Source organism: Acartia tonsa, chromosome 3 (genome assembly GCF_053477335.1).
Source record: "Acartia tonsa isolate MP-2025a chromosome 3, ASM5347733v1, whole genome shotgun sequence".
Taxonomy (NCBI): domain Eukaryota; kingdom Metazoa; phylum Arthropoda; class Copepoda; order Calanoida; family Acartiidae; genus Acartia; species Acartia tonsa.
Genome location: NC_137262.1, coordinates 19,082,210 through 19,107,555, shown reverse-complemented (window position 1 = coordinate 19,107,555; position 25,346 = coordinate 19,082,210). Strand labels below are relative to the sequence as shown.

At 31.5% G+C, this 25,346-nt stretch overlaps 1 protein-coding gene across 4 annotated transcripts; it reads right to left on the bottom strand.

The window, feature by feature from the left end:
- On the bottom strand, nt 1-19,849 carry LOC145313571 (transient receptor potential cation channel subfamily V member 5-like). 4 transcript variants are annotated; one of them, XM_080153031.1, is made up of 26 exons: nt 19,741-19,849; nt 19,402-19,473; nt 18,648-18,765; nt 17,850-17,962; nt 17,301-17,387; nt 15,184-15,318; nt 14,983-15,077; nt 14,556-14,658; nt 13,760-13,813; nt 10,528-10,632; nt 10,298-10,389; nt 9,962-10,073; nt 8,165-8,290; nt 7,319-7,438; nt 6,733-6,796; nt 6,213-6,288; nt 5,745-5,796; nt 5,406-5,598; nt 4,947-5,026; nt 4,677-4,768; nt 4,024-4,141; nt 3,422-3,527; nt 2,842-2,936; nt 2,189-2,307; nt 1,707-1,832; nt 1-1,311 (listed from the first exon to the last, which is right to left on the bottom strand). In XM_080153031.1, the coding sequence occupies exons 1-26, from the start codon at nt 19,771-19,773 to the stop codon at nt 1,209-1,211; spliced, it is 2,589 nt and encodes an 862-aa protein (XP_080009157.1). In that variant the 5' UTR covers nt 19,774-19,849; the 3' UTR covers nt 1-1,208. The 4 variants fall into 4 exon arrangements, with proteins under 4 accessions (XP_080009157.1, XP_080009156.1, XP_080009159.1 ...); XM_080153030.1 differs by lacking the exon at nt 3,422-3,527 and adding an exon at nt 3,271-3,376; XM_080153033.1 differs by lacking the exons at nt 3,422-3,527; nt 17,301-17,387; nt 17,850-17,962; ... (1 more) ...; nt 19,402-19,473; nt 19,741-19,849 and adding exons at nt 3,271-3,376; nt 16,101-16,140.
- Between the last annotated feature and the right edge of the window lie 5,497 nt (nt 19,850-25,346).

Sequence of the window (25,346 nt, the reverse complement as noted above, 5' to 3'; positions counted from 1 at the left end):
AAAAGTTGTAATATATATTTGATATAATTAATAACATTTTAAATAGATAATTTCAAAAAAATGAATATACATATATGGTGAAATGATATACGTAAAGAATCTACTCTATAAAGCACTAAATCAGTCAGTAACGCAATTTCCGGTTGACTTTGAAAAGCTTTCAGGAGTTTTTCATTGAGAAAACAATTAAACCTCCACCTTTTTAAAAACTTTTTTGAATATCTTTTCTAAGCTCGATATTGAATTCAATAATGTCATTTAAAACAATTAAGGATGAACATCAAGGAATATACAAGCTTTTTTGAGAATGGCAAATGAGGGATTTCAAAGCACATTAGCCCCCTCTTCTCTGAACATAATACAATTTTTATATCATAATGCAGCGTCGCTACTATTATACGTAATCTTCCTTGTTATAATGTAAGTATTTTATCTACTTAAATGCATTACAATTTGAACACTACGTTTCTATTTACAAATTATTTGAAGTTTTAAATGCAACTACCTCTAGAGATTAAAGGATGTATGTATTACATAAAATAAAAAGAAATTTGATAATTAGATTTTAAATATGACTTAAATTCTTTTTAGAATATCATAAAAAAAGAAAATTAAATCAAGTAAGATTAAACTTTAAAGGGACAAGAAATAATGCAATGCACATTAATAAAAAATAAGAAAAATATTAGATTAAATAAGTTGTTTTTCAGCAACTATGGGGGCCATGCCAAAATTCATAAGTAACTTTATTTTAGACCAGCAAAAAATTGTTAAAAAAAGATTCAGATGCTTTGTAATCCCTGCAAATTTACTTCTTTTATGATAGTTTGTCTTTGCTCTATCATGAAGAGTTTGATTTTAATTAATATTGATCTCCATATAGATTGATTAAATATATCAATTCTACTGAGTATTTTATATTTTACTTATATAAAGAATAATAAAGTAATAAATATATTTGAATTGTGCATAGTTAGAAAAAGTTCTTTGCATAAATAACCCCAAATCAAGTTTACCCCTGCAGAATGTCTAAATTCAACAATTTTAAATTTGATTTAATTGCCTAAACCCAGCTCCTGTTAGATATTTAGTTAGTTTTTATAAGTTTCATTTTCATTAATAAATTTTGCTGTTCATAAAATTTATATTTTGACTAAATAATTAGGATTGTTTATTTAGCATTTGGAACCACCAACAAATGCATAAATCTAATCTCCATAAGGATTCTCAGGTTCAGTTCCATCAGAAGAGTCTGGGATAATAACTGCTGCTCCAGCCATATTCAAGCCCATCTTAGATACAGAATCGTGCCTGAAAACGCAAAAAAAACATGTAAAAAGATAGATCATTTATAAAAAAAACCAAAACAATCTATAATTGTACTCTCGTAAGGACGGAACTGTTATCTATGATACTTTAAAGTAGGACCAAGCAACTTAAAATAATCAAGGGAATCATTGTTTCAATTTCTGTCCAAACCAACCCTTGATTGCAAAACCATTTTGCTGCAATGGAGATGCACCTGTTTATGAGCTAAAGCATTAACCCTGTGCTTATTGTTTAGCATCCGACTTAGCAGCAGCAGAAACTTTTTATAGTTTGGACTTGTAATGAAATCCATCACCTTATTGAGGACTAATGAATGAATTTGAATGCTGATCATGTAAAGTCAAAGCTTCTATGTTACAAGAAAGGACAAAACTCACCCAAACTTTGCCTTTCTCCTATCAATATTCTTCCTATGTGTTATCTTCATCTCAATAATTTCTTCAATTTCCTCAATTTTCTCCTTGGACAAGAACTGCTTCATTACAAGGGCTTTGTCCCCCTCACTTAAATAAAAATAGATTATTAGAACGAACAATTATGTCTGAAAATAGCAAAGTATTCTGAAACTAGGTATTTCTTTTTAGGTGTAAGAGGTGTAAAATTAAAATGGTAAAAAAAGTATAACAATGATTAAGTAGATAAAATATCTGTTACAGACAGAAAACCACTAGTCCTTTTAAGAGTAGCTGCAGCCATTTTATGACATTTTTTAACAGAGGTTAATTCTTGACAAATCTTTCTAATAACTTTAGCATTATTAAAAAAAGTATTAAAAAAATAAGCAAATTAACATGGGTTTTATAGAACATAGTTGCATAAAATTAAAAAAATCTCCCAAAGTAGAAATTATGTTATTAACCTATTAATGTCACAATAGATATTCTGCCATTTAAGCCTCTGTGCGGGGGATATGAGTCTTTCTGTGATTAGAACTGTCTTGGCCCACTGTCGCATCCACTCGTTCTTGATCTCTGCAATCTAAATACAACATGGTTGATATGATTCATATAATCATAGCAAACAATTAGTTCCTTTTCTGTATTTTTTTGCTTTAAATTGTGAAAATTTTACAGATTGATGTACATGTATGAGAAATTAGTTTTAGCAAGGGATCTCATGGGTTAAGACAATGAACGACAAAATTATCACTTATAAAGATTTTTTGTTGAAACGCATGGACACTGATATTTTGTAACAAACTAAACTAACATTTCAAGTCAAAAAATGCGAGAACGGATGTTTAAACTCTGGTTCACCAGCATAATTTGTAGTCTAATGTCCCCTCCCTACCAGATTTTAACTACAAATATTTAAGAATTAAGACAAAATGTTGGAAGGAATATATTTCGGGAACAAGAAACACGGTAACTGTAGAAAAAAACTATTTTACATCTGCGTTTTCCATTTTAAATGTTAAATATTTGTAAAAATTGTTGCATAAGGCAAAAGCAACCTCTATAAAATAGATATAAGTTATCTTGAAATATTTCCTGTAAAAGTATGTCAACTAACCTTGGCGTATGTATCACCCATCATAGCAATAAGCAAGTTAAGAAGGAGAAGAAAGACGACCGACACAAACAAAAACCAGTGCAGTGTTCCAATAACTTAATAGAAATTTAATATTTTTTTTTATACAAAATTTGATAAAATATGCAAAAATTGAAGAAAAATAGTTTGTTCAAAAAATATTTGAATATTCATGCACTTTATGTTTAAAGCTTTATTATTTGTCGACTTGAATCCTTTCTTAAATATTTCTTTATTGGTATACCTTTCATCAAGTCTTAAGTGGAAAGGTTTTTTTACTCGTGTTTTAGTTAAAATTAACAAATAAGAATAATGTTTCCAATGTTTTGCTTTAATTTGACAATTTTAACTATGTTATTGCATATTTAATGAAGTATTGTTTATTAATTTGTATGATAATGTATAGCTCACTGTTATGATTAGTGTGTTCAACTGTGTCCCAAACAGGTTCTAAGTCTCCAGTAGACATCATAAAGGCGTGGATTACACTCTCTATAGGATTAGGCATGGGGCTAGCCTAAATTTTTATATTGTGTACGATTATATTTTACCACAAACTTACAATTATGATTTGTATATTCAACAGTATCCCAAACTGGTTCTAAATCTCCAGTAGACATCATGAAGGCATGGATTACACTTTCAACAGGGTCAGGCATAGGATTACCCTAAAATATCAAATGGTTCTTCTAGAGTATTATTAATCTCATGCACCTACCACATCTAGGTTATCTCCAGTCTTGTTGGGAGGAACCATGTTTTTTTTCTGAAATTTTTATAACATTGAACCTACTACATTAATTATTTAAGTCGGGTTATAGTCTGGAACAAACATCATTTAATAGACATGTCAAAAATGATACCTACTGTTGCCATTCCTGGCATGTGACATATTAGTGTGAGTGGGAAAGGGAAATTCAGTTGAGACTTTCATACAATGTCCGTCCATCAAAGAGTCTATATTCTGTAAGCTTTTGTTTAACTTGGTGATCTGGTGAAATATTTTTGTATATAATAGTTCTCTATAATCATGTGCCAAATACTTTAAGTCTATGAGAATCTTGCTTAACTAAGATTTAAGTAATAAAAGTAATTTGATCCTCAAATCTCACAATATGAACTTGAAACATCAAGCTTTAACTTCTTATCTTTGCAACTACGTACCAAACAGTCTCCATCTGGTGCATCTTCAGGACACTCTCCAGTCTTGTTAAGAGCAGCCATAATGTCCTCATCATCAGTTGTAAACTTAAAACTCTGGAAAACTATGTATAGTCCCTGATTATAAAATTAGTCATATCAATAAATTTAAATAGACAAAATTGTGTTAAAAGAAAATTTTCGAAATCGAAATCATAGGTAAATAGCAAATTTTCATAAAGAAAGAAGGCTCAAGGATAATAACAAAATCAATTTTGCAGTTTCACTCAGAGTGCTAAGCCATCCTACAACTCCCCCCTCCCCCCTCCCCCTTACTTATTTTTAAATAAATTGAAAATTAGGGAAGGAGTCAAAGTGGATACAATGTAGCCCTAGAAGATAACATCACCCTGCATGGGTTAGGCATAAGAAAATAAGGTATTATCAAGCAAATGGAAATAATTGATGTGTTCCTTCTAACTTTTCCATCATTGTTGCATTCAAGATTGCTGTAGCTTTAAAGGAGGTTTAGAAAATACTCAATATACCTTAATTTAAATTTCCATTTTTAAAAAAAGGTGATGGGTGGGGGGATCATACATTGCGAAAGACTTGATTCAAGGGAAACCACAATCAGTTTTTAAAAATCTTGCTTTAGAATATTGATCTGTTCCTGAGAGAATCCAAAGATAAAGATGGTGAATACAAGACCAAACTTGGCCAAATCCTGTGCCAACATTCTGTATATCATCACAACCATAGGTCCTACCTTAATTTATTACAACATTCAATTCATAATTCCAAAAGTTTTTCAAGAATTGTAGTGGGGATGGAATGGGGGACAAAAATGAATGTTTAACTATTAAAAGTATTTTTACAAAATAACATGGGAGTAAGGAGGATGAGTGCCAACAATATGTTTTTTTTTCAAGAAAAAAATATCTTACCAGTTTAAATCCTCTGCAGAAGAACAAAGTATAAGATCCAGTAAGACCCATGACAACAATAGCCATACAGTCTTCAGCATCTAAAAACAGAAAATGAAATTGTCATTAATTTTAGGTAATTGGGTTATTTAGTAAAATTACAGTTTCCAGGTAACATAAAGGAAAACTATTTTAGCCAAACTTTTCACAGGTTAATTTTTGTTGTTTAAATTTTAACAATATAATCATATATCAATCATACAATGTTACCAATAATATATTCCTTCCTATTAATAGTTTTTAATAGTTTGTAAATAATTCATATGAAAGCAAAAATGTCAACATACATTAGTAACAAAGAACAAAAAGATATTGCCTCCATTGATGATTTACACCTGACAGTATTAGGTACATTGTCAACCTGTCTTTGAAGATTAGGCAATCTCGGCTACTAAATAAATTTGCTTAATTCTAACTCACCTGATTGACATGTTAACCTCGCTGGCACCATGAAGAGGACCACAACGCAAGCAATCAAGAACGCGCATCTGCCAGGGCACATGAACAGTGTCTCCTTGAAGATCTTTGCTCCTAAGAAGTTTCTCTCCCGCAGAGCTCCACACAGATACATAATACTGAAGAAGATGAGCGCTATCTCTGCACATAATCGTACCTGTATAAAAACATTTGATGATAAGCATATAACCATATTAACACCTAATTTTCCGCATTTTTATGATTTGATAATATTTACAGTGTACATTTTTAAAAATATGATAAAACGATTTACATAATTTATAAAGTTCTTATATAGTTTACCCGCTTAAAATCAGAGTCATATCTGTTTAGATAACACGGATCCAAGCATTCCCTGAAAGTAAGACATTGTGTCAAATACTTTAAAAGGAAAACCAGGATGACAACATCCATAAAAGCACGAAGCTCTGAGACGGTAGGAAAAACGAGCATTAACACTTGTAGAGTGTCAGAACTGAATAAACAGAATATAAAGTCGCAATTTAATTAACTTAACAGATTTTCAAATGAGTGGTAGGTATTTTTTTCTCGCCTTTATATATCTTTGATCTTTTTTTGAGGGGAGGAGTGCAATGTGGAGCATTTTTCGACATTAAACTAATATCAGTTGGTCTATAAGTTTTTAGAGAACTCATAGAATTAATCTTAATTTGGGAACCTTTGTGTAATATGTAAATGAATGTTTCAGGCCTAGGATAACTTTATTAAAATGAATTGTATAGGAACAAAGCTATTCTACAATTAACTTACTCCTCTTCTTCTGGCATATCTGTAGTTGTCGTCAACACGGCCATAGTTGTAGATGTTATTGTAGTTGTCATTTTACCTAATATAAAAATAGTTTTAGATTGTAAATTAAAGTTTTTAAACATTGTAAAACATTTGGTGCTTTCCCTCAAAGGGCCTAGCGAGCACATAATACATGTTATTTTTAAATAACTAAATTAGGGATGATGGATAATTCAAACTTGCGGGGTACCAGCCTAAGCCTATCATTTGAAATATTTTAAAATAAAAGGTGGGGTTTCTGGGCTCGACAGGAAACTTTAAAGGAAACAGCCAAACATTAGTATAGATCTATAGCATAGTTGATAATTATATTAAAATCAATATTGATTATCTCTTCCAAAGGATTTTTTTATATATTTCAAAAGTTCAAAACTTAAAGGTATTGTGTAACAACCATTTTTACATAATTACAAAATTATAGCCTAAAATCAAAGCTTCAAAGTGTTAAAAAGAAGTATAATAAATAATTACAAAATTTTACCTTCATTCATTTCCATTAAGTTCATAAGTCCATCAGCAAGTCCATCAAAATCAAAAGTTCCATTCTAAGATAAGAAATGGTTGTAATGAACCTGATATACATTAAAAACGCATCAGCCCTTTCTAAAGATATTTTCAGAGTTAATCAAAAGAATATTGTAATTTATATAAAGTCCACCTAACCCTTTTTTGTAACAAAACAAGCTCTTCTTGACTTTGAAAATGTAATGTTTGTTTGTATTCCTTATTTATAAATGCTATGTAAATAAATCTAAGAAATAGTAATCATAATATATACAGTTTTCCGCGGATAGCAAAATCAAAAAGATATTGGGTTAATTCCAGGTTTGAGGGTCTCAAAAGGACTATGGCCTCGGCCACCAATGAAGTAATTAAGACCATTATTCATATTTTATTTTTCGTGTAGAATTCTTTATAATATAAAACATTACATGATTTTTCAGTATGGCTTAGCACTGGTTTTAATCTCGCAGAAATGAATCGGATTCAGGGTCATACTGGAAAATTGTTATACCTCGTATACAAACTAATAAGCATTTTGAAGAATATAAAAAGTTGATTGTTACCGTATTGTTGACACTGGCACAGTCAACTTTAGCTTCCAAATGAGATGGCCGGGTCACAAACACAAACATGGACATCAACAAGAACAGGAGAAACACAAAGAACTGGCGCATAAAGATCTTTCTAATATGTCGACACTTAATTGCCTCAACGATCAAGAACAGTTATGAATCTAGGTTTAAGCAAAAAGAAGTTTTGGCTATTGTCGGTTTCGTGTATTTGTAGCTTTTGATAGGTTATTTTATTTTAGGTTGGATGCTTGGACGTCCTTGCCTCTATGATAAAAAAGTTAACCCCCCCCCCGAAAAAAAAATCAAAAAGCTTGGAGAGGAGATAGGAGAAAAGCTACTGTGAAAATACGACGAAACGCCCCTTAAGAGGCCATGTCACAAACCCGACAATACTCAAAGTTTTTTTTCTACAAATTAATCAATCAAGTTATATTGTCAGTCTTTGATTAGCTAGAACATGTTTTCAATAAGGATAATTATGTTCACGCATTGAAAAATTTGGGGATACTTCAGGACATTATCATTTGTAAAATAAATCACTTTTGTAGTCGAACAAATATATCATTCAGTAGTTCATTACTAAAAAACACAGGTATCTTAAGTGATAAGACAATAAACAATAAATAGTTGTATCTTCAATTTTGTCAAATCACTCTTTATGTACATGAATTGAAATTGTTAGTGGAAAAGTTTGTACACTGCAATACTATTTTCATAAAAGTCTCCAAAGTTTTAAAGCTAAAAATAAATATAAATAAGATTTTTAGACCAGTATAATTTACAGTGCAACATCGTTCTTTTGAATAAAAAAATAGATTGCCAAAATTAAGTTTCGTCCCTGATGTAGGTCTTGTACTTTACATTCAACAAGTCAACGATGACGTACTCAATGAGGTCGAGATGTTCCAGTTTGGGGCCGAATACAATCAGGTTCAAGGCAGAGCTCATTTGCAGCTCACCAGTCTGAAAAAAGATTATCAATCCCGAGGTATGAAAAAAAAATATTAATAAACTGCAATTTTTTAAGATAAACATTATTTTATAAGTTTCTTAGGTTTTTAGAATAATTTCTCTTGTTAAATAAAATTTTCTCTTGTTTATAGTTTATTTCCTCTACATATTGGGTATTTTACTGATTTAATTGAAAATACCAACATTATCAGTAAAAGTTAAATTGTCCTATGAACTATTTTCCAATACTGATCATCAAAAATGACCTTACTTTTGGAAATATTTTGCATTAGTGTATTGCATTTTTTTGCAACATTTTCAAAGGAAAGTAATGACAAGAATCGAGCTTTATTGTATTTACAAGCAGAAAAGGATTTAGCTAATAAAAAGTTACCATTTTGCCTCCAGATTTTCCATCTGTCAAACAGTATAGTATACATATTTAAATTTATATGTGGAAAAAATCTTAAGCTGTGAGAGGATTTTTATAGAATTTTAAACTCTTTATCTAGGGAGGATTTCTCTTAGGAGAGTGGTGGTAGCCTCCTTCAATAAAGGTACAAAACTTTCCTGAACCTATGAGTGAGAAGCTACAATGAAATGAAGAATCATTTTGGTTAAGCAGTTAACGAGCTTCTTCGGATCACACAGACAGACATACCAACAGACCAACATTATGTTACTATATAATACCTCCGTATCTGTAGTGTCCAAATACTTGAGTGGGTAGGCAGAACATGTTCCATACCTCTGAGTGTATTGTGTCCAGATACTTGATTGAGTAGGCAGAACATGTTACATACCTCTGAGTGTATAGTATCCAGATACTTCAGTGGGTAGGCAGAACAGGTTACATACCACTGAGTGTATAGTATCCAGATACTTGAGTGGGTAGGCAGAACATGTTCCATACCTCTGAGTGTATTGTGTCCAGATACTTGATTGAGTAGGCAGAACATGTTACATACCTCTGAGTGTATAGTATCCAGATACTTCAGTGGGTAGGCAGAACATGTTCCATACCTCTGAGTGTATTGTGTCCAGATACTTGAGCGGGTAGGCAGAACAGGTTACATACCTCTGAGTGTATAGTATCCAGACTCTTGAGTGGGTAGGCAGAACATGTTCCATACCTCTGAGTGTATTGTGTCCAGATACTTGAGTGGGTAGGCAGAACAGGTTACATACCTCTAAGTGTATAGTATCCAGATACTTAAGTGGGTAGGCAGAACATGTTCCATACCTCTGAGTGTATTGTGTCCAGATACTTGAGTGGGTAGGCAGAACAGGTTACATACCTCTGAGTGTATTGTGTCCAGATACTTGATTGAGTAGGCAGAACATGTTACATACCTCTGAGTGTATAGTATCCAGATACTTCAGTGGGTAGGCAGAACATGTTCCATACCTCTGAGTGTATTGTGTCCAGATACTTAAGCGGGTAGGCAGAACAGGTTACATACCTCTGAGTGTATAGTATCCAGACTCTTGAGTGGGTAGGCAGAACATGTTCCATACCTCTGAGTGTATTGTGTCCAGATACTTGAGTGGGTAGGCAGAACATGTTCCATACCTCTGAGAGTATTGTGTCCAGATACTTGAGTGGGTAGGCAGAACAGGTTACATACCTCTGAGTGTATAGTGTCCAGATACTTGAGTGGGTAGGCAGAACAGGTTACATACCTCTGAGTGTATAGTGTCCAGATACTTGAGTGGGTAGGCAGAACAGGTTACGTTGCCAATTTGCCAATAAACTTCTCTCTCAATGCTGGCAATGTGGAAAAACATGTCCATCCTACAAAAGAAAATATTATGTAACATTTCATTATATATTTCGCATGCTGTTTCTTTCCTTATTGAATTTAACCTTTAGGCTAGCCATATTCGATATCTTTTAAGCCTCAGACACAAAGCTTCCCTTAAAATTGTTTAGTGGTTATCGAAATCCTACTTTAAATCATGCTTTTTATTACCAATTATAGAAAAATAAAATATTTTATAGGTTAAAAAAATAATTACCTAGCAAGGTAAGCAGCCATAGTGAGTGGAGTAAGTCCAGCATTGTTTTCAATATTGATAGCAGCTCCACATTCAACTGCCATATCAAACATCTAAAGCATAGTTTATTGAAACTTATGTAAAAGCAATTTAGATTTTTAAAAATCATTTATGACAGAGAATTTTTATTTTCTTACAACTTAAATTTAGTCCCTTTCTATTAGTGTCTATGGCCAAAAACATATCTTTACCTTTAGATTATCAAATACAACTAAAATATGAGCCACTGTATTTCCATTAATATCTTGCAGATCATGGTTGCCTCCTTTAGCCAAAATCAACCGATAACATTCCTCCTGAAACAAAGAAAGATTGTTTATAGAAAGAATACTTTCCCATTCCTAAATGTCTGTCGGTTATACCAGGGATCTAAAGGGATAAGACATTGAACATTAAATTGATGTACATCCCTAGTGATGATACACAAAACTACGCCTTCTGTAGATTAAAATTAGTGGTTAAAACGTTTGGACACTCACATTAATGATCCAAGCAATCAAAATTCAAAGTCCCCAAACTTGTTATGCCAACGAATAAGAAAATGGTAATATAAAACTTTTGGGACCAGTGCGATAAACAGGTCTATTCCCCCTCCCTCTCTGCGGTGATACGCCCTCTCTCCGACCGATATATTTTTGATGGTAAATGTTATTTTCTCAGCTGCAATAACAGATAGGCATCTGATTTTTTGTAAGTATATGAATATGTTTGAAATAAATTTGTGTTGGTGTTTTACTAAGTCGTCAGTGATCCTTGTTATATGGTTAACTAAATAATAGAATGATGTTTTAGTTATTCATGTAAATATTTGTGTTTAGAAACAGTTCGCATTATCTCTTTGTTATTGTTCAACTTTACTTATTAGACCTAAGGAGTTTTCCTAGGTAATACCTAATTTTTGTTGATTTTTAATCATTTTTAAATGCCCAACTTCAAGCGAATGCAAAATGCAAAGCTTCCCTGAAAATTGCTAACCCTTTCGCTTATCAATATCAGATAATCGGACAAAGTAGCCTTGGGACATTTACTTAAGAAAATAAGCCTTCTAAGGAGAATACATGGTGGTTTAAAATTTCGTGGATTTTACAAAAATTAGTTGGTAGATTTTTACAATTTTTTATATTGTTTTTACAATGTTTAGGTTAGGTTAGGTTATAATCTAGGGGGCCGAGCGCCAGCGACTAGGCAGGCCAGGTGGCTACTTTTCTTAAGTAAATGTCCTGAGGCTACTTTGTTCAAGATCCGATAATTGTAGTTTATTAAGATTTCTGTACTATTGTCACCATCTGAGAAAATCCAAAACAAAAGTTTGTTCCTACTTTATTATTATGAAAAGTTTATCACTAGTCATCAATTAAATTGTCACAAAAAAAACAACAAGGATTACAACAGCCATTTAGCGAAGCTTGAAAACATAAATGAAAGGGATAAAATATCTTCAAGATTCGCAATTTAAAGGACCAGTTAACTGTTAAATAATTCAACAATTTTAAGCCATTGAGAAACCAGCCATAGTTTTAAATGTTATGTAAACAATAAAAATAATTATGTTTATAATTTGGCCTAACAATAAAATGCAAATAATACTTTTACCAATTTTTTTTGGCTAGTTTTGTCATGGAAACAATGAAATGCCTTTTACATTTAAATGAGATTACATTTTTTACAGCAATTTTTAAAAATATATTCTTAAATGCTTGAAAATATTTTGTGACATACAGTTTTGCTCCAACATTACTTCGCTGAACAAAACACACGGTGTAATCCTCATTATTCACGTTTAAACTTTTCTATTTATAATCTCAAAACTTTGCAATTTTAATTTGAAATCATAGTTGCTTATCTAAATTATTTTTACAATAAAATGCTATCATTGGTCATTTGTATTGTATGACGTCATTATTTTATAAGTACTATAACCTGTTTCTCTTATATCATTTGCAGCATTTCGATAACCACATGATTGACATAAAACGAAAGAGTTATGTTAAACAGTTATGTTTTTTATTTAAAGGAAATAGAAATATTGTAAGAGAGGAAACACCCTATCAACATTTCAACTTTGTAAAAAGTACATTTAAACTTTATTAACTATTGGGTCAATAGATTATCAATTAAACATGTTTTTTCTCTATCAAAATCTGCAGTGGATCACGTTTTTTATACTTTAAAAACTTATTACAAATGGTACTTAAACAGAGTGATATATTTGTAAAAGCGAAGCTTTTCTATAATTAGGATAGGTCCGTCCGTCCGTCCGTAACGGTTAGCTATTTTCGTTAATCTAAGCATGTTAAAACTGTCCTATCGATTTCAAACTTTGCATGGTGATTCCTGTAGTAGTTAGGTAGGATTTAGAAAGCGTAGCAACTCTATAATCGCTATCAGAATGTCAGTTGGTCCATTTAAAGTATGTTGATTTTTAACTTTTTTAACAGTAAATTTTTATGTGATATAATTGTTCGAATGATAGATTTTTGGCATACTAATTCCTAGGACAACAAAGTACAATGTTATAAGCGAAGCATCTCTATAATCAAGTCTTAAAAATGTAAATATGTCCTTAAACATTATCCTGTATTAAAACAGTTTTTCAACAAATTTACTTAAAATTTTGTTATGACTTTTATACATTTATATTCTGATTATTCAGTTCTGACACTCTATAAGTGTTAATGTTTGTTTGTCCTACCGTTTCAGAGCTTCGCTTTTATGGATGTTGTCACCCTTGTTTTTCTATATGCCCATCTACAATGTAAGTACTAAGTAGACGTCTATATTTAGTGTTGCTTGGTTTGTATTGAAACATCGGCTGTGGATTGTTAAAAAAAATAAGCGGCCATGGTTAATTTTCAGCTTTAAATTGCTACCAACTGCGATTCTAAACGACTGCTTGTGTGTACTATTAAATTTCAAGCTGTTGCTGTGTTAAAAAATTTGGTTAGTCGATATTTTGATAAAAACAAGGATGACAACATCCATAAAAGCGAAGCTCTAAAATTAGAAGGAAGGACAAATGAACAATAACTCTTGTAGAGAATTAGATGCATTAAAAGCACATATGATTTAATTATAGAGATGCCTCGTTTATAACATTGTTCCTTGTTTTCATATGAATCATTATTCCAAAAATCAGATGAATAGACTAATTGTATTGTACAAAATTTTGTTGTTAAAAGGTAAAAAAAGCATGTTTTAAATGGACTATATATTATACAGTTGCTACGCTTCCTAAATCGTACCTAACTATTATAGGAATCAGCAGCCAGCAGCCAAAGTTTAAAATCGATAGGACAAAATTACCAAAAAGTTAATCCTTCCGGATGTACGGACGGACGGACCGACCCGACGGCAGTGGATATTGTTGTTACACACTTTATGTTTTTCTCGAGAAGCTCTATAGATTTTTTATAACCTGATTACCTGATTAAGTACTGCAGCAAAGGCGTGAGCGTATTCACCCCAAGCAACATAGCCCTAGAAAAAAAGTATATAAATCAATCAGAATGGTACACAATAATATTTTTAACATAATAATATCTTGCAAGAACATTCTTTTGAACTAAGCAAAGTTAAGACAGCCAAGAAAATTTTTAACCCAATGTCTTACCCCTTTATACCTGTCAATGAATAATAATATAACAATAATTTATATCATACATAGTTGCTATACAACCCTTATGACCTAACAATTCTTTACAAAATAGCTTAAAACCTATCTATTGTCAGAAAAGATTTCCTGATAATTTGCGATGCACAGGTTTTGTCGTTTAAAAGATATTAGAGAGCACGCAAACATCAAAATATATAAAATAAAATAGTTTTTATGAAGTTCTATTAAAAACCTATTAAATGTTACTTTATTGGCCTTGAAGGAAAAAAGGTCTAATATTTTCTAACATGAAATTAAGTAAATAATTTTTTAATAGAAAAACACATTGTGTTAGAATACAGCAGTGATTATCTTTTTGTTTAATCTTATATTTATACAGTGAAAAAAGTAATTATTTCTTATTGAAAAAAAGAGTAAATAAATAAATGAAGATATTACACTAATGAAAAAAATAATTCTTTTCTTTTTATTGCTTAAAACCTATCTTTTTCTCAGCCAGTCAAATATAATAAGTTTTTGATAATTTTTTTTTATAATTTAAGTTCCCTTACTGTCCCAAATTTGTAAACTTAAAGTTATTGTCATCAAATCATTAACTAATCCTACCATGTAATCAGTCTTGAGGGGTAACAGAACCTCTTCCTGAACTTTGGAATCCATCCGAAACTTTTTCTGGTCGTCGCAAGTGAAAAAATTGCCATAGCATTTTCTGAACAAAATGTAGTTAAATATTGTCCAGTACTAGGAGCTCATATTGCAATTTATATAATTTTAAATGATTGAAATAGAATTTGAAAAATGTCAATTGATTGATTACAGTACAGATGTGGGTCTAAAATACTTTGCGCGTTACACTTCCTTTAAACTAGCATAAAACCTGTCAAGGACAAACATAAATCGTTTTTCAAAAGGAAAATAATAGGTAAAGTCAATTGTAAAACCCACAGAGACAAACATCATTCTAACTTTTTCATACTATTATAGATATAATTTTAACCTTAAAGGTAAGGCTACAGAGACAACTAACTATTACCTGTCAAAGTCAGATCCCACCTCCAGAAGCCACTTGACCAGGCTAGGATCTTCAGCTACAACAGCCATGTGCAGCACATTCTCGCCATAGTATTCCTGGTAATAAGATATACTCTGTGATAAGTCAGGTCTTTAATGCATTGGAAGACAGAAAGAAAGAGTGGGTTACATTACTATCTTTAAACTTGTAATTAAATATTACCTCTGATAGATAGATATCATTGAGAAGCATTGGGTAAAACTTCATCATTCTCTTGGCTAAATGTAGATGGATAGCAGTACCACAGAGAAAACATACATGGAACACTGTCTCTCCAACAGCTCCCCTACACTCAACCTAATATATTTAATTTTCATTGGAGTTATCATTTTCTACCATGTAAATAGTTTTCTAATTATGAATGTATGCATAGAACTTTAACAATCTCTTACCAATAAGTAAGTTTTAGATATATAGCAGAACTACATGTTAAATTACACTTTTTTATTTCAGCTAATTAAGATCATTTCTTTATTCCAGTTTATTAACATATAACATTTTTTTTCAGATTTGATGCCTATGAATAAAACTGTCCTTGATTTTATTAAACATGATTTTTTAGTATGGCTGAGAACCGGTTCTAATCCACCAGATTTTAAACAGTTGCGAAACCAAAATGGAATAGTTTTTCCTCTTTTAAATTTAGTGTATGAAAATACTAGCAACTATGCTCCTAGAGGTCTCTAATTGTAAAATTGAGAATAAATTCTTTGGGGCGGATATTTTTTCTAGGGGCAGGGAGGTCCATATTAATCCAGCGGTTAGTGAGATCCCTTGTTACAGTTAGACAGACATACAGACAAATGTCCTTTTATAAAATATAAGAATTAGCTAATTACATCCCAACAGTGCATGGTATAGTATTGAGGATGTGTCTTAGTGGAATATTAACTACTTACATCCCAGCAGTGCATGGTATAGTATTGAGGATATGTCTCAGTGGAATATTAACTACTTACATCCCAACAGTGCATGGTATAGTATTGAGGATGTGTCTCAGGAGAATATCAACTACTTACATCCCAGCAGAGCATGGTATAGTATTGAGGATGTGTCTCAGGACAATATTTACTACTTACATCCCAGCAGTGCATGGTATAGTATTGAGGATGTGTCTCAGTGGAATATTAACTACTTACATCCCAGCAGTGCATGGTATAGTATTGAGGATGTGTCTCAGGAGAATATTAACTACTTACATCCCAGCAGTGCATGGTATAGTATTGAGGATGTGTCTCAGTGGAATATTAACTACTTACATCCCAGCAGTGCATGGTATAGTATTGAGGATGTGTCTCAGTGGAATATTAACTACTTACATCCCAACAGTGCATGGTATAGTATTGAGGATGTGTCTTAGTGGAATATTAACTACTTACATCCCAGCAGTGCATGGTATAGTATTGGGGATGTGTCTCAGGAGAATATTAACTACTTACATCCCAGCAGTGCATGGTATAGTATTGAGGATGTGTCTCAGTAGAATATTAACTACTTACATCCCAGCAGTGCATGGTATAGTATTGAGGATGTGTCTCAGGAGAATATCAACTACTTACATCCCAACAGAGCATGGTATAGTATTGAGGATGTGTCTCAGGAGAATATTAACTACTTACATCCCAGCAGTGCATGGTATAGTATTGAGGATGTGTCTCAGTGGAATATTAACTACTTACGTCCCAGCAGTGCATGGTACAGTATTGAGGATGTGTCTCAGGAGAATATTAACTACTTACATCCCAGCAGTGCATGGTATAGTATTGAGGATGTGTCTCAGGAGAATATTAACTACTTACATCCCAGCAGAGCATGGTATAGTATTGAGGATGTGTCTCAGGAGAATATTAACTACTTACATCCCAGCAGTGCATGGTATAGTATTGAGGATGTGTCTCAGTGGAATATTAACTACTTACGTCCCATCAGTGCATGGTACAGTATTGAGGATGTGTCTCAGGAGAATATTAACTACTTACATCCCAGCAGTGCATGGTATAGTATTGAGGATGTGTCTCAGGAGAATATCAACTACTTACATCCCAGCAGAGCATGGTTTAGTATTGAGGATGTGTCTCAGGAGAATATTAACTACTTACATCCCAGCAGTGCATGGTATAGTATTGAGGATGTGTCTCAGGAGAATATTAACTACTTACATCCCAGCAGTGCATGGTATAGTATTGAGGATGTGTCTTAGTGGAATATTAACTACTTACATCCCAGCAGTGCATGGTATAGTATTGAGGATATGTTTCAGGGGAATATTAACTACTTACATCCCAGCAGTGCATGGTATAGTATTGAGGATGTGTCTCAGGAGAATGTCCTTCAGTCAGCTTGGCCAGAACAGGGCTACCATCAAACTTGGAGCAGTAATAATCCATTAATTTAGATAAGGCTAAATAAAAGCACCATTGAATATAAAAATGTGGATATTATACAACTTTAAAATAAGTAAAACTATATCGTGTTAGTTTTAAAGGTATTAAACTTTCAATGGTTTCCCTAATGTTAACCCCCCAAAGAAAAAAGGGGACTATAGGGAGAGAAAGTTACGACATTCTCGATTAAAAAAACATAGGCGTTAATGTTAGATTTTTCCAGCAGAGTAACATAATTTTTTAACAATCAATAATACTATGTTTTTTTAAGCCTAACTCCAGAGTTTTACCAAATAGGGTTATCCAGTACCTAACTTAACACAACCTTATCTGGATTGGGTTAGAAACTTAAACGATTACTTTAACGAATTACTCATCCTTTCCCTTAATTCTATTTTTCAAAAACACTTTTAAGCAGCTACTCCTTTTAATAATAGATTATGCCTTATAGTCAAACAATTCATCCTCCGGAATTTCGCGTAGCTCTGCAAATTGTTTGGTAGCGCTTCGATCTCGGTTCCGCAGGCAGGCCAAGTGGGCACAGTGAATCATTTTACCTGTAAAAGTAAAAAATTTCAAATAGGCTGTTTAATCAAGAGGAGATAATAATAAGTTACTAGTTGCTTCGCTCCTAGACTATAAAGCTTCTCTAAAAAGTACAACCAATTTGCATAGTATTTTCCGAGTTATTGAGTTTCAGACCAAAAAAAAAACAAAAAAAAACGTTGCTATATTATAGGGGTGTGTAAAAAGATGCACCCTTTTTAAAAACACAAATTGCGCGGCTTGTATTAATGGTACAAAAATACCACTCATATTGTTAGAACTGCTTTGAGTTATAGTTTTTTGAAATATAATATCATATGATGTGTATACTTTATTATCCTATTATATAAAGTACTATGCTTTTTTTGTCTGTAGCGAAGGATCTCACTAACCACTGAACCGATATTGTTCTCCTTTAGAGGGAAGTTTCGTATAGGCCCTGAGATGGTTTTAGGTTATTTTATTTTTATTTTTATAACTAAGTCTTTGTATGGTTTTAAGCTATTTTTCTGCCCTTCCATATCCTTTCGAATTTAGAGCTCCTAGATGCTAGGGGTGCAGCCGCTAGTAGGAAATTAAAGTTGCTCAATAAATGGTATTCGTTGACATAGAAAATCATCAAACTCTTTGTAATTAACAGAACGACGTGCTGATCTACTCAAAAATAAAGTAGCTATGCAAAAATATAGACAGTACCTTCTCCATTATTATAAGTGTAAGGTGGTATTCGCTGACGTATAGTATCATCCAATTCTTTGTAATTTTTAGTCAACATTGCTTTCTTGGATAACTCATACAGCAATCCACCACCACCCTAAATATTAATATAGGTTAGAATTTGCACTCATAGCTACAAATGAACCATTGAAACCTTCAACCCTAATATTTATCTTTTCAGAAAAAAAGGTACTGTGGGGGGCTCTAACCATAACCATCTTTATTTAAATAGTAAACACAATAGTTTCCTTATAATAATGACCGATTATGAGCGAAACAGATTGACAGAAAGTCTCTATGAATTTGGCGAACTGCTTTCCAGTTGTAGTTTTACAACATTCATAAAAGCGATGCTTTGAAACAGTAGGACAAATAAACATTAACACTTATAGAGTGTTAAAACTGACTAAGCATACTTACATTTTTAGAACTTGATTATTAAAATGCTTCGCTTATAACATTCTACCTGGTTGTAATAGGAATCAGTATTCCAACAATAAGACGAATAATACAAAAAATTATTTATTTAAAAGTAAAAAAGCATGTTTTAAATGGACATGTGGACTTTATGGTAATTATATAGAGTTGCTATGCTTCCTAAATCATACCTAATCGTTGCAGAAATCATCATACAAAGTTTGAAATCGATGGGACAATTGTAACATATTTAAACTTAAGAAAAGAGCTAACATTCTGACTCTAATTATAGAAAAGATTCGCTTTTAAAACTTACCAGATTAGCAAGCTGGTACATGGGGTTGCCTAAACCCTCAGCTTGACGTTTGACACCAGCCTCATTGTTCTCCTATATAACAATTAATTTGTTCTTATTAAGATCTTTGGAACAGCTGGTATAGCCTCGTTGTTTTTCTAAAAAAAACTTAATTTTTGCTAATAAGACCTTTAAAACCCTTGATGAAGCACTCAGCTTAAAATTTAGCACAATTTTTATTGTTCTCATAATCAATGTGTGCTCCTTAGAATCTTTATAACTGCAGAATTATTTGATCCGTGCTTTTAAAGTATTTTTTTAACAATTACAAATTTTTTTTTACAAAAATGATTAACTAACCTCCTTCTGAAACAAAGCTAAAATAGTTCCCATTTTCAAAGATAAATTCTTTTCTCACTAATTATAAATTCTCCATTTCAAATGGAATCTGTAAACATCTCCATATTCTGAAAAAAAGTATTTTTTTGCTAACGGAAAAGTAGGATGCAAAATGATTTTCTTTATGTTTAAGGATCCACCTTGAAAAATAGAATTACTTGCTAGAAACAAAGTTGTTTATATTATAGCTGGATGACTCAATAAATTGCATTGGAAATAAAGTAAGCAAAACCTGACCATAAATTTTTTTTATTTTTTTTTGAGTGTTAGGTAGGCGTTTAATTTATATTTTCTAAGCAAGAAATTCAATAAGAGCTTTATACCACATTTTTATCATGCTATAGTTTTAGACATTTAAATAAATTAAAGTTTCACCATTAATGAATTATGAATAGTGTAAGTACACTGACAAACAAAAGGTTTTTTTTACTTAAAATCATGAAATATTGCATTATTAATCTATTGTTACGTCACAACTACTCCAAAATCAATATTAACGAATTCTTATTCCTTCCCAGGACCTATGAGAAGCTACCCTGTAAAGGAGAACCATATCGGTTCAGCGGTTAGCTAGATCCTTCGGTAAGGACAGACAGACAAAGGATAAGTGTCGAACGAACGATAAATCATAATGAAAGTGTAACTGTGCTAATAATAACTAAGTTTGTTTAATATGACTTGTTGCTGAAATAATCTCTCAATAGAAACTAAATAACTAAATAGATTCCCCTGAATATTGTTCCAACACAAAATACAAGAATCAGAATTGTAGAGAATAAAGGGGAAGAAAAGGAAAAGAGATAGAGAGAGAAAGAAAGAGAGGGTAAATAGAGAGATAAAGAAAAAGAAGCAAAAAGAAAAAAAGAACTGAAATTACCAAAACTAAATATATTTTGTTTGATTATAACCCGCTTTATATCCAGAACTAGATATATTTTTTTTTCATTATAACCCGCTTATTCCACTTAAAAAGTTTTTTTTTTCAATTTCTAATGTAAACATTATTCTTCACCAAAACTTTATTATTTTTCTACAAAAATTGTAGAAATAATGTAGACTTGTAGAAGGAATAAATTATAGCAATGCACAAAGGTCGAGCAATCAAATGGTGTTTTGTATGGAGGATCGTATAAGCATGAACATCATGAGTTTGGACCTAAAATCACAGTGTCATGGACATCAACCTCGCTTTACTTGTCATAAAAGGGGGCGTTTTTACAATATGTAATTACAACCATTTGTTTCGACTATATGTCACTAAATAAAAGTGATCATGGCTTTCTTGTTATTGACATACCATATTTCAAATTATCACTATTGACAGTGTTTATGTATAATTGTATATGTCATTGATTAAAAGTTGCCATGGCTAACTTAATATTGACATTACAACATTCTACTTTTTAATTTTGATAAAATGCATTTCGTCAGATTTTTCAATATAATTTTCAAGTTACTTCCTTTAATGAGGTCCAAACTAACTAACAGAGAAATTGCCTAATATAAAGTGAGGTTTGTTATTTAGTTGTTATAGCAACCAAAAAGTTTGGCAATCCAAATGAAAATGATCATTCTTTTTCTTCCTCAAAAAATGTCCTCCCTCTCCTCTACTTTTCTGTTTATCTACAAACATTTAATTAAAAGGACACTCAGAAAGACAGGCATATGTGTTTGCTTTTTAGCTGTATAGTATTATAAATAGATAAATTACCTTTGATTAAATTGTTGAGAAAAAAACTTTGATTTCATTCGATTTCTAATTTTTATCAAAAACATTCAGTTAAAAATCTTTCTCAATCTAATTTAAAGAAAAAAGTCTCCTTTATCATTCCGAAATATATTTCAAGTAAAAAATACTTATTATCAATCGCATCTTTTGTAGAAGTGTATCAAGCAATATCAGCTTGGTGATTTATTTTTTTATGGTTTTTCAAATGATAGATTTGAACTACAAACTTACAAGGCCTAAAACTTTATAAATTTATAAATAAAATCAAATTTACTTCAGTATAATAGTTTCTTTTTATGACAGGCATATAATTATTTGCAACCAGCTATAATACTAATTAATTATTTTATTCCAATCTTAAATTGTGAAAAGTCATTAGATACCAGGATAACAACATCTATAAAAGCAATGTAGCAATAATAAACATATTTTTGTAGTTCTTAGATGGTTCTAGCTAATTTCGGATCATAAAGAAACATCGAGAACTAAAAATAGACAGAGCAGTAATGTCTCAATGTTTTATGGGTTTGTATTTTTTATGCCAAATTGGCAAGGATTAAGTTAGAAACCTGGTTAAGGTGTCTACAGATAGGTCTTTACATGCCCCATCAAAAACTCCAAACATTATGGGGTCTATCTCCAAGATTTTAAGTATTTAAGACTGTTTGAATTGTGAGTAATTGTTTTTTTTCTACATGTAGCCATAACATAATTAGACTAGAGCATAAATGTGTCGATATTATATAAACCATTATCATTGTTAATTGGAACAATACAGTAAAATTATATTTTGTCAATAATTTTTTTCATTGAACAGCAATAGCTGTTTAGCCTTTTGACTATTTTCAGCCACGACTACTTTTTATTTCCGCCATATAGTCGATGTGAATATTTTTAAAAAATATTTTGAAAATATGTCAATGTTATGTCAGTTTAATAAAGTAGTTTAGTCGATGTATTTAATTTGCATAGGGATAAAATTACAGGGTCAAAACTAGACTAACCTACAAATCCTATTCGTGTACTATATTATGATAATGAACTACTTATTATTGTCCAAATAAAGAAGGTCAAAATATTCCCTTTTACATGTAGTATTGCATTTAAAATATATATATAGAAAGTCTAGATGGACAATACCTTATTTGTAACCAATAGTAGCTAAAGTAGGAACAATCCGAACACATTGTTGGTAATGAAGTGTGCACATTTTGGTACGAAAGATAATAAATCAGTTGAATTTCTTTAAATTGTTTTGCTTGTGGAAATTTTATTTCCAAAATTATTACAGGATTACATCATATGTGAGTAATATAATAATAAATTTTTTGTCTGCTAAAAACTCCTTTCTACTGACGATTATATTATTGAAGATCTAGAGTAATACATCTATTCATTAAAGAGCAATTTTCCTTCCTTTGAAAAGTATTTGTTGATTATGTGGAACATTTTATCCCAACAAAACTTTGTCCAACACAAAAACAGTAGAAAATATTGTTCTTAAAATGAACGTCGAAACATAAATAGGACATTAGTTGATGCCTAATCAAAGATAGTTGTGACGAAAAGACACGCGCCTAATGCAGTATAGCATTGCTTTTAAAAATTGACGAACGAATAAATAGTAAACTGTTTAAAAATGTCTAGGAAGTAAAAAGGGTTAAATAAAGGGGTATAGTCCCTTTCGTAACATCGCACCTTATGGGGGGATTCTTCGTATTTTTCATAGTAGCTTTTCTCCTATTTCTAGCCCCTGCGGGGGACTCAAACCCTGCGGGGCCAATTACCTAAACCTCTGGGGCAATCACCTAACCCAATATAACCTAACCTAACCTAAAATAACCTATAGAAAGCTATTTTAAAAATACGACGAATCGCTCCTTATGGGGCGATGTTACGAAAGGGACTATTCCCCAAAAAAGTTAGTGTTAACATTTTCTCTTTTATTTTTGTGTTAAATCTCTTGCTCCGCTACTAATGGTCATGCTTATCTTTGTTTAAAGATGGATAGATAGAAAAGAATCGAAAGAAAGTCAATCTAATTTAAATATCTTAGGTTTAGAAAGTTTAACTTTACTAATGAACTTAAAATTGGGTTAAAACTGTGAAAAAACAAGAATAACGAAATCCATTAAGTCTTAGTAACAATTTAATTCGGGTTGTAAAAGGTTGACTATTGAACTTAAAATTGTGAAAAAACAAGGATGACGCAATTAAAAATACGCAAAAATAAGTAAAGCTTGATTAATATGTTTGTTGTGCGCGTTCCTGCTGAACTTGGAGGTCTTATGCTGACTTAAGATGACAACATTAATAAAATATGAATTAACAGAAAATTAAGAAAGCCAATCTAATTTAAATATCTTAGAAAGTTAAACTTTACTAATGAACTAAAATCTGCGTTAAATACATGAAAAACAAGGATGACAAAATTGATAACAGCGAAAAAAACTCAAGCTTGATATGCTTTTTTGTGTAAAATTCTTATGATATATAGGTTGTGCAGTTTTATGTTAATATATGTCTGAAGTCATAATGATATTAAAGATATGTCGATATTATATCAGCCATATAGTCGACATAGAAAATTATCAAAATCATAATTTTGAAAATAATCCATTTAATGTCAGCTACGATCACCTTTTATTGAAGCCATTAGTCGACATAATTGCATATCAACAGTTTTGACAGGGATATGTTGATAAAACAAAATCTCAACAGATAGAATATTTTAATAACCTACAGCAAAGCAAAGCTTTTAATTTTATGCAAGATGACGCTATTGTATTATGTGTAGAAAATGCTTGCACCGAAAGCCTATTATAAAGGTGTGATAACTATGGTATGCTAATGACTTTTACTCATTTTATGGAAATACCATTCTTATAATTATAAGTAGTGCAACTACTATATAACTTGCGATTGTATTCCTACTAACCAGGAAAATACGAATTTATTTTATAGCTGTTCAAATCTTGAATTGACTTTTTTGTCATTTCAAAATATCATTTGTCCAATATGCCTGAAGACTTTAATTTAATTTAATCTTCAGTGATGGAGGGGACATAGTACTGTAAATTAGACTGGTTGTAAAACATGATATATATTTCGTTTGCTTAAACACCTTAAGAGTTTTTTTTTATCAAATCATGATTTGATTTTACAAAACCTCAGTGTCCAAACTTTTCCACCATTAATTTTACCCTATAAAAAGGATAATTTAGTTAATTCCAATTGAGGTTGTACATTTCCTTACGGTTATTATAGTTTATTGATAATTTTTAACTCAATTATATCCGTAATTGCTGCGCTAAATATTAACATAATTGTCCTTGTTAGAGGTTTGTTTAATTAATGAAATTGATTAGGTTTGGTATGTTTCTATCTTCATTTATAATGCCATTGGCGATAAAGTATTATAAGAATTATAAAAAATATAATTCTTTGATTCAAATGTAAAATTTGATCATTATGGGGAACAAAGATGTAGGAAAAGAATTTGATTTGGTTGTTGTTTTTTAATTTATAAATCCGCCAATAAAAAAGGAAGATACAGTCTGTTTTTAATTGGTCATTGCTATTTTTGTTTTAGTTTCTTTCTTTTTAGTTGTTATCATCCTTGCTTTTTTTATCACTAAAGTATTTTCTCTAATATTGAGACACCTAAATTATTGGCTTAAATCAATTAAGTTGTGTGAAATCTCCGGCCCCTCTCCCACTTCTAGTCTTCTAACATACATAATAATTTAGGGGGGGGGGGGGAGGGGGAGAAGATTTCTCACCTTCCCGACCATTAAAATTTAACCTGCATCACCTTTTGAGTAACTTTCCCTTGCAG

Bases quoted from the DNA above. Each gene is read 5' to 3' on its own strand.
- LOC145313571 (XM_080153031.1), bottom strand. From the start codon at position 19,773: ATGGGAACTATTTTAGCTTTGTTTCAGAAGGAG. The intron at 17,388-17,849 runs GCATAATCTATT...TACTGCTCCAAG, and splicing joins ATGAATTGTTTGACTATAAG to TTTGATGGTAGCCCTGTTCT. The intron at 1,833-2,188 runs GTTAATAACATA...TTTTTATTTAAG, and splicing joins ATCTATTGTGACATTAATAG to TGAGGGGGACAAAGCCCTTG.